Source organism: Acinonyx jubatus, chromosome D2 (assembly GCF_027475565.1).
Source record: "Acinonyx jubatus isolate Ajub_Pintada_27869175 chromosome D2, VMU_Ajub_asm_v1.0, whole genome shotgun sequence".
In the NCBI taxonomy this organism is placed as follows: Eukaryota; Metazoa; Chordata; class Mammalia; order Carnivora; family Felidae; genus Acinonyx; species Acinonyx jubatus.
Genome location: NC_069393.1, coordinates 73,310,406 through 73,320,398, shown reverse-complemented (window position 1 = coordinate 73,320,398; position 9,993 = coordinate 73,310,406). Strand labels below are relative to the sequence as shown.

Below are 9,993 nucleotides of genomic sequence, written 5' to 3'. Positions count from 1 at the left end.
CAGGGCTTTTCAGTTTTATTTTATTTCCAAATTTTTATTTAAATTCTAGTTAGTTAACATATAGTGTAATATTGTTTTCAGGAGGAGAATTTAGTGGTTAATCACTTACATCTAACACCCAGTGCTCATCCTAACAAGTGTCCTCGTTAGGGTTTTTTCAGGTTTATGATTGAGTTTCCTAGAGTAGCACGTGGGATTGTTTCCATAGTTCTCAGCCAGCTAACTCTGTTCCTAGCTAATTTCTTCCCTAGACTGCAATCTCATTGAGGGCAGGAATATGTCTTACTCATCTCTCTGTCACTCGGGGCACCTGGTCCACACCTTCTCACACAGTGGATATATCACAGGTATTTGTTGATTAGCAGATTTCATCGTTCTCTTTTTTCAGGTGGCAGGGAAGAGTTTCCTACTCTACCCCAACTTCTCGTGTTACTCTGGGAACTCATCCACTCCTTTTCTGGGGAGCCCAGATTAAAACAGGGCAGAAGCAAGATGTGTGCCCCACAGGCCACTGCAGAAGACACAAGACTATTTGGGGCTCCCTTTCGATTTTGAACAGGCTGAGAAGAAAAACCCAGCCAAAGAAAGACTGTTCCTGGTCAGAATCATACCTTTTATGCCTCCACTCTGTTTGGGCAAAGCTGTGTTGGAGAACTTAAAGAGGACTAGTGTGTGCGTGAAAAACGAAGTGATAATTGGTATGTCTGGAGTCTGTGATGAAAGGCACTTTCTCAAAGTGATCTAAGGGAAACATATGGGTTTTTTTTTTCCACTGTACTGTATGATGTCATGTCAGTTCTCACACTGCTTGTCTCAGGTTTTTGTCTCTTGTAGGAGGCCAGCCCTGCTGTGCTGAGTTGGCCTCCAATCTGCTGCATGGCTCAGCCTGAAGAGCCGGTGGGAGCCTGCCTCTTGGAATACACACACAGGATAGGCTTAAGGGAGAAAACTCATTTCTGGGGGAGCATCTATTCTGTCACTGCCTGGACTTAGACAAGTGTCAAAAATTGCTGTTCCCCAATGAGTTACTAAAAAAAAAAGATCTCTAGTGGCTTCTCCTATGGTTGGGCTAACTGCAGTGTATCAGCATGAATTTTCAGATCCCTTAACCAAGTTTTCCAGTATTCTAACTACAGTCCTTATCTCTATTCTCTCTGTCTTCTGTTTTCTGTATCCAGTTGCCTACTGCCATCATAAAGCATAATACCATCTCCTGAAGTTCATGCAGCCCAGAGTTTTGTCTCCTACATGGGGTATGAGCAAGGGACATTTGGGGTGAGCCATAAAAATCTGTTTAACTTAAACGTAATAAGGTTAGGGTTGCAACACATTTGTTAGAGCTTCCTTTAATAAACCACAGTGGGGGAAGGGTTCCTATATTTATTTAATCCCATTTGAATCTACTTGTATTTCCCGTGTGTGCAGGTACATCTGTCATTCATTCAGAGGCAGTAAAGTACAGAAATGGAGGACTTTGGCTCCAGGATCAGGTGCATCTAAGTTGAAGTTCCAGCCTCAATGCTCATTAGTTGTGCCATTACAGTTAGTTACTTATCCTTGAAGAGCCAGTTTCCTCATCTATAAAATGGGTATAATAGTTTTGAGGTGATCAAATGAGACAATATATGCAGAGTACTTAACCTAGTGCCTGGTATGTGAAAGGCCCTCAACAAACAGTGGCTATTTTTATCTGTTCAATCAAAAGAAACGGGTATTGGGTATCTGCTGGGCTCAGCATGTTGTAGGTAGCCATAAAGAGTTTATAGTCATGGCTGGTGGAGGCAGGGGGTAAAACACTTTCAAAGGTAGAAAGTAATAAAGGATAGAAAGATCACGAAAGGGAAAAGACTTTCAGGACAGGATAATCTAAGAGTTGGGTCTTGTGGGATATGAAGGATATGGAGTTGAGTGGAGATGAAGCAACCAGCATTCTGAAGAAAGGGAGCAAACCCTGAGAGAATTATTGAACAGGAATGGTGAGAACGTGTTAGTGTGCAGTTAGGCTTGCATATACATAGAGTTGGATAGAGGTGGGAGGCCAGACAAAAAAAAAAAAAGGATCAGAATAGGAACGGGGTGCATGTTGATTGGAAATGCCATGCTAAAGGCCTCACCTTCCTTTGATGGGCCATTCAAAGCTTTTAAGGAAGAAGAGGTAATAAACTCCTGTGATTTGCTATCTACTATATGAAGTGTTATTTTTCCTCCAGTTGTCTTACAAAATTGTTTTTTATTGATGATCTCTCAGATTTCTGGAGCACTGTGAATACAGGAAATTCTGAACATTGGTATGGTTTAATTGTGATGTCCTGGCTGAGAGAGAGAGACTAGTCTTAATTCCAGTGAAGACCAGAGAGAATAAAGATTTAAAGTGGGCTATTCTAGTCTACTTCTTTTTTACCTTGCAAATACTGACAGGACCAAAACTCTTACCAGATTTGATCTGGAATGGGGCAAATGACCAACTCTCTTGTCTGGATGGTGTCCCAATGGTGAACTTCCAAATGCTGACATTTGCATGCAAATGTTGTGAAGGTTGTCTTTTTATTATTTTTTAGTATTATGTATCAGTGATATCTACCAGAATGATGGCTCTAGTTATGGGGTTTAACTACATCCCAAATCCTTTTTCACCTTCATTACTGCAATTTCCTCTTAAGATACTTTGATGTTTATTTATTTTTGAGAGACAGAGAGAGACAGAGTTTAAGTGGGAAAGGGGCCTAGAGTGAGAGGGAGACACAGAATCCAAAGCAGGCTCCAGACTCTGAGCTGTCAGCACAGAACCTGTCGTGGGGCTTGAACTCACAAACTGTGAGATCATGACCTGAGCTGATAGTCAGATGCTTAATCAGTTGAGCCATCCAGGCGCCCTGTCCTCTTAAGATACTTTGAAGCAAAAGAGTGCCTCTGCTCTTGGGTTCATAAACCCCTGTTGGTGAACATGATGAGAAACATTACCAGATAAAGGATTAGGCAGGCAGAGACTGCATTTCATTTTGAGTTTTTTTCCTCCCCATATCATATTGGCTTTAGCTAAATTGATTACAACTCAGGGAGTGTGGGTTTGGAATAGATACAGTTGCATAAAATTGATTGCTTTTCTTCCGATGTTGACTTTTCCTCCTGTATGAGTGAGTCACTTGAATTTGCAAGGTGTACTAATTTTACTTCTTTCCAGCCTAATGGGGTATCTGCAGCTAGAGGACAAAGGACAAGAGCTTACCAGAAAGGGGACAAAGAGGGGATGAGACAGCTTCAAAGGAGGGAGGTTACAAAGCCTCCTTCTTTGACCCTCTCCCCACTGTGGTCCAGGTTAATTTGCATATCAGTGACGACTTAATACTACTAAAGGTTTTATGTAACTTTTAAGCTTCTCAAATGTTCATTACTTTTGTTATCCTAGTGGAAATCCTGCAATCACCAGTATTATTTTTAGTCCTAAAATGAGGTAAGGAGGCCTGGGGGTGTTTATGTAAGGAGGAAGAAGGTAGGGCCCCAGTTCAGGAACTTGCGTACTTACTGTCCTGGGAGAATCTGGCAGATAGGGGTAAGTCATGGTAGCTGAGAAACAAAGAGCAACAAGGGTGAGTAGGGGGGTTGTGGGGGCCAAGTATTGAACTGTGCCTGTGTACGGTAACGCATGAGGGCAGTATTTTCTGACCTAGGGAGGTAAAACGTCGTCATTGGCACTAAGTCGGTGACCCATAGCAGGAGCACGTCACCTCCTTCCCACCCCCAGAGACCCCAGTTTATCTGCCCCCCCCCCCTCCACCCTACTGTTCTCGGAGTCGGCAGCCCCGGTCCAGGAAACAGGCAGCGAGGCTCTTAGAACCAGGCTAGGTCCCTTCTCTGAAAGCGCTGCACCCAGAGAGGGGCGGGAACTCCTTAATCGTCCTCTCCCGGAGACCCACGGGCCGCCCCGCAGCATGCCGCGGGAGCTGTCCGCTGTTCTGAACTCTTTCTCCGGCTTGGCCGGATTCGCGGCTCTCCTGGCGCGCCGCAGTCTAAGGGAAGGGCTCAGTGGGTCCCGGGAAGGGCAAAGGCCGGAAGGTCTCCGGCAAGCTCCATCCAGGCTTTACGTTTTATTTTATTTTTTTAATTTTATTTTCAGGCTCTAAAATTTAAATCTCCGCAGGAACCTTCTACCCACTCTAGTGCAGACTCTAAGCAGGATCCAGCTCTTAAGGACCTCTTCACATCCTGTGGTGTTGCTCAATCCCTCACTCCACTTCTTCCCCCGCGCCTTCGCTGTTGAAACTACACCAGGTCGTAGCTCCCGCGAGCCTAGCGCTAGACGCCGCTCCTCTCTCCTCGTCCACTTCACCCTCCTCCAGAGCAGGACTCTCCCCAGGCGCAGCAAGCTCCTGCAGTCAAGATTCTCCCTCGTGCCTCGGACCTAGGTTTGTCGGCCCCTCCTTCGTTTTCTGTTTCCACCCGCTCCACTGTCCTCTCTAGTTGTCTAAGCACCGAGTCGGGTGGTGCGCGCTCCGCCCCCATTTTCCATACAAGGGAGCGCTGGAGGGGGGGGCGGGGCGGAGGGGAGGCGCTCCCAGTCCCTCTCAAAAACTGCGAGCCCACTGGGAACTCCTGAATCCGTTCAGCTCCCGCGGAGAAGCGAGAAGCCTGCATTGCCGTCGTGGGCTGAGGACAGCTAGGGGACAGCCGGGATTCGGCCCCTCCCTCCCCGTAGCGTTTTCCCGCCCGCCCAGCCCCACTCGCCAGGTAGGACCATGCTCCAGGGTCTGACCTGCGTGGACCGCGAAGGCTCTAAATTGAGTAGGAGGCGTTTAAATAATCTGTACATATGTGACCCAGCATAGATTTATTTTTACATGGGGTATGACCGCACTTTTGATTGTTGTTGTTGACTTATTTTGGCCAGTTATTCTAAAGGGAGTATTTGGGTAATTGAGGTGGGGGGGGGGGGAGGCACGAATGGTGTAGGAGGGGTGGATGGACATGGAGGGTGGATGGACAATGGGAAGTGACAGACTTTGATTCTCTTTGGACAGGTGGCTATGGCCTCACTGCCGACTCAGGGTCCCCCGGTCCCTGACTTAGTTTCTGGGTTGCCACCGGCGGCCTCAACTCCTGCCAACCAGAGCACAGAGGCCTCAGCGGACAATGGGTCGGTGACTGGCCCAGGCGCTCAGGCTGTCACGCCTTTCCAAAGCCTGCAGCTGGTGCATCAGCTGAAAGGGCTGATCGTGCTGCTCTACAGCATCGTGGTGGTCGTGGGGCTGGTGGGCAACTGCCTGCTGGTGTTGGTGATCGCGCGAGTGCGTCGGTTGCACAACGTGACCAACTTCCTCATCGGCAACCTGGCCTTGTCCGACGTGCTCATGTGCACCGCCTGTGTGCCACTCACGCTGGCCTACGCTTTCGAGCCACGCGGCTGGGTGTTCGGCGGCGGCCTGTGCCACCTTGTCTTCTTCCTGCAGCCCGTCACCGTCTACGTGTCGGTGTTCACTCTCACCACCATCGCGGTGGACCGCTACGTCGTGCTCGTGCACCCGCTGCGCAGGCGCATCTCGCTGCGCCTCAGCGCCTATGCGGTGCTGGCCATCTGGGCGCTGTCCGCGGTGCTGGCGCTGCCGGCCGCCATGCACACGTACCACGTCGAGCTCAAGCCGCACCGTGTGCGCCTCTGCGAGGAATTCTGGGGGTCTCAGGAGCGCCAGCGCCAGCTCTATGCTTGGGGGCTGCTTCTCGTCACCTACCTGCTCCCCCTGCTGGTCATCCTCCTGTCTTACGTCCGGGTGACGGTGAAGCTACGGAACCGCGTGGTGCCAGGCTGCGTGACCCAGAGCCAAGCCGACTGGGACCGTGCGCGCCGCCGCCGCACCTTCTGTCTGCTGGTGGTGGTCGTGGTGGTGTTCGCCGTGTGCTGGCTGCCGCTGCACGTCTTCAACCTGCTGCGGGACCTCGACCCGCAAGCCATCGACCCTTACGCCTTTGGGTTAGTGCAGCTGCTCTGCCACTGGCTCGCCATGAGCTCGGCTTGCTACAACCCCTTCATTTACGCCTGGCTGCACGACAGCTTCCGTGAGGAGCTGCGCAAGCTCTTGCTTGCCTGGCCCCGCAAGATCGTGCCCCACGGCCAGAGCATGACAGTCAGCGTGGTCATCTGATGCCACTGCACCGGGCCTTGGCTGGGGACCTCCATGTCCACTAGTTTCCGAGGTTGCCCACCTGAGGCCGGACTGGAGAGCTTATCCCCAGCGCCAGAGCAAATCCAATAGGTGACCAAACTTCCAGCCTAGCCCTCTTGTCCAGCTGTCTTGCTTTGTCCTTGTGTCTTTGTAAAATGTCGAGTGGGCTTTGGAGGGAGTCTTGTGCTTTGCTTGAAAGAGGCCAAGGAGAGGTGAGAGGATTTATTATTTCCTCCCTATGCCCTGAATGCCAAACAAAGCTCTTTCTCCTGGTTCATAACAGTATTTCAGAACCGTGGCTGTCTTCCTCGCTTTCCCTTCTGCTTGTTCAATGGTGAGATGAAGGAACAATGGGGTTGAGATTTCAAATGGCTGCGTTGGGGTTGGTGAGGCTTTTTCCAGTTGCCTTTTAAAAAGGACTCAACTGAGCTAGAATACCTGATGTTGCTTAGTCAGTTTGAACCCATTAATTCCTAGGATTCCAGGGAAGTATTACAAGTCTGTATCTGGGATTTCAGCATTTCCTGAATAAGATCATTACACACCAAAAGGGTTTTACTTTTATAGCAAGATCTTCTGAAAGGTGGTTCCTAAGTGTTTTCCCTCCTCCTTGTCACCTAACTTCTATCTGAAAATGATAAGATGAATTAGTCACTGAAGAGATAAATAGGGATAAAGAAGAAAAGGTCCAGATCACTTAAGGAGGCATATAACTGAGGACAGACATCTATCTGGGTGTATGTTTGTGTATACACACCCAGTGTTTGCTACAAGGCAGGAACACAGATATTTGATTTTCTGAATACTCAATGTAAACCATGTTTGATAGCATTCTCTAATTGCTCAGTTGCAACAGATCAACAGCTGTCATCTGATTGCTCAGCACCTGCTCTGTGGTGACACACTTGGAACACAATCAACCCAGGATACAAGGATGGGGAGACATTTACTTAAGGCCAGAACAGAAAAATAAACTGCCACCAGACCACCATCAAATACTTAATTCTTTCCAGGGTTAGAGGGACAAGTGAAGACTGTTGGGCCATGATACCAGGCTGATAACCCTCATCTTAGCCTCCTGAGGATTCTGTAAATGAGGACAAGTACCCTGGACAAGGATCTTCACGTTGATGTTGGAGCAGTGACTGGACAGTGAGGGTGGGAGTTTTGTGAAGTGATACGTGCTATCCACCTGCCAGATCAGCCCCCGTGGCATATAGGACAGGAACTAGTGCAGGAACTGCAGCAACTCCGTTATCATCTCTAAGACTCCAGTACTGCCCTAGTTCACTATACAGTAGAGTCAAGCTCTCTCCTTATCTTACTCTCTGAAATGGGCTCATTCATTCATTAAAGTGTGCCCTGAAAGGAAGGGAAAGAGGAGAAAGGCTTGGGGATGACAAGGATTAAGTCCCATTACTCCAATGCCAGCAGCCATGATGGAAGAGTAAGTATTTATGATTGGGCTAGTTAGCAATATGAGTCTTTAGTAGTTATGTGGCTAGAGCTTTCCCAGCATGGGGGAAGGCAGGAAAAGTCTGGCTTGGGAGAAGGGATAGGCAGGTTAAACTTGGGAGATGCAGGTTACCTTTAGCAATGGCACAAATACTTTCAGCTTCATCTGTGGATGTGGAGAACAAAGCCTATGTCACTCCCTGTTCCACATGAACTCATTCCCCAGGCATCCCAGAGACTGGCTCCTGTGGTTCACAGCTCCATTACTTGGGACACTCAAGGCCAAACAGGCATTTCATGTTTCCTCAGAGCATTCTTCTGATGGGAATGCATCTAGAATGGAGGGGATGGGGGAAAGGATGGGATTCATTGCGGAGGGATCTGGTTAATTGTACTTCCTTTTTTAAAAAAAATCTTCAAATTTATTTATTTATTTATTTTGAGAGAAATACAGTGAGCAGGGGAGGGACAGAGAGAGAAAATCCCCAGCAGGCTCCACACTGTCAGTGCAGAGCCCGATGTGGGGCTCGAACTCACAAACTGAGATCATGACCTGAGCTGAAACCACGTGTCAGATGCTTAACTGACTGAGCCACCCAGGCACCCCCACTTAATTGTACTTTCTTTGTTGGAATGTTTAAATCACTGTTCTCAGCCTTGGCTGCTCCTAGAATCAGTTGGAGAGCTTCCAAAAAACACCAGTGCTGAGACCCTATCCCCAGAGAGTCCAATTGATTAGAGATGGAGCCTGGGCATCAGCATTTTTTCAAAGCACTTCAGGTGACTTTAATGTGCATCCAAGGTTAAGCCCCTTAAGAATTGTTGTCTTTCTAATGAATCTCAGAAACATCTGAATGAAGCTTTGATTGTACCTGCCAAAGGTATTAAAAATTTGGAGTTGAATTCTGACAGGGCGTCCTATGCTACAGATGGGGAATAATACTCCTCTAGCTTTCAGACAGTATCCAATGAATCACACAGAGGCAAATCCTTATAATAAGAATATATAAGTATTCATTCAGGTTTCCTTACAAATCTCCTATATGTAAGGCAGTGAGTGTATGCGTCCAGTTTTTTTTAAGTATCATGATTCAACTCTAGATCATTTGCATTATAAAGTTATACACCATGAATTATTCCAAATCCTGATTTCCAGGGTGTTAAAAAAAATTGACGTGTTCTCTGATTAGCTTGATGTAAGTCTACATCAACTGTGAGAAGAAAGTGTCCTCATTAATTACTAGAAAAGCTGCCACCTGTTCCTATGCCTACAACTTAAGTTAAAAACTTTAACATTTACATGGACTTTATGGAGAGCCTAAAGAGGCTGGAGAATTATGCCGTGTTTATAAACATCTTTACACATTATCCAAATTGGCTACTGAATAGCAACTAATTAATTCTTACCCTATCTGGAATCTATTTGGGACTAGTTTGACTATAAAGCAAACTGACTTTTTAGAAAATCTCTCAGGAGGCACCTGGGTGGCTCAGCTGGTGAAACGTCCGACTTCAGTTCAGGTCATGATCTCATGGCTTGTGAGTTCTAGCCCTGCGTCGGGCTCTGTGCTGACCGCTCAGAGACTGGAGCCTGCTTTGGATTCTGTATCTCCCTCTCTCTCTGACCCTCCGCTGCTCGCATTCTGTCTCTTTCTCTCAAAAATAAATATTAAAAAGTGAAAAAAAAAAACACTCTCAGAAGTGAGTCCTATAGAAATCCACTTAGCGTTGAAGTAGAAAATTTTATTTGATATAACTTAGTCAATACCACGCATCCAGTCCTCCTCCTGCAAGGAATCATACAGGCCATAAAGCTGGGAGCAGAGGCAGCCGGGTACTTAGCAGCAGCCCATTCTGAGGCTGATGGGAGGTTCTGTAATTCTCTTTGCAAGCATTGTCACCGGGCCTCACTTTTGGCAGCCCATCAATAGATTTATCTCACTAAATCAGCTGGGGAGTGTTTCAATATGCATTGGCAACGGTCACCTGGAAATAGCAACTGTGAGAGATGCTAAGGTAACAATATCCCGATTGATGTAACCTTCCTGAATTTTTGTTCTTGTGGATCATCAGCCTGTTCTACTGGTGGTGCTAAGTTCCAGGTTTCTCGGGTTGGCTAGTTAACCTATCTCTGTCCTGTGGCTTGCATGTCTGAACATTTAGTAGTTTTGCAAATGCAAGGCATGGGGCTGACATCAAGGGGACCCAGGCAAGGGTACAGCTAGATCTGAGAGCGAACCCAGGGTCTATCCCCCACCGACAAGCGGCCAGGAGCACCTTTGTTCCCCAAAGCAGATCTTCCATGGATTTCCCTCCATTTGCTGATGTCTTTGTTGCGTAAGACGCATGTGTGACTGACTTACTGTATGAAGCTCTTCAGTCT

General features: G+C 47.5%; 1 protein-coding gene across 1 annotated transcript; it reads left to right on the top strand.

Annotated features, from left to right (window-relative positions):
* Positions 1-5,021: 5,021 nt before the first annotated feature.
* Positions 5,022-6,713, top strand: PRLHR (prolactin releasing hormone receptor). The gene has a single exon (XM_015082684.3). The coding sequence runs from the start codon at positions 5,022-5,024 to the stop codon at positions 6,132-6,134; it is 1,113 nt and encodes a 370-aa protein (XP_014938170.2). The 3' UTR covers positions 6,135-6,713.
* The last annotated feature ends 3,280 nt before the right edge of the window (positions 6,714-9,993 follow it).

Excerpts from the sequence above, each read along its gene's own strand:
- PRLHR (XM_015082684.3), top strand. The coding sequence starts at position 5,022 with ATGGCCTCACTGCCGACTCAGGGTCCCCCGGTCCCTGACTTAGTTTCT.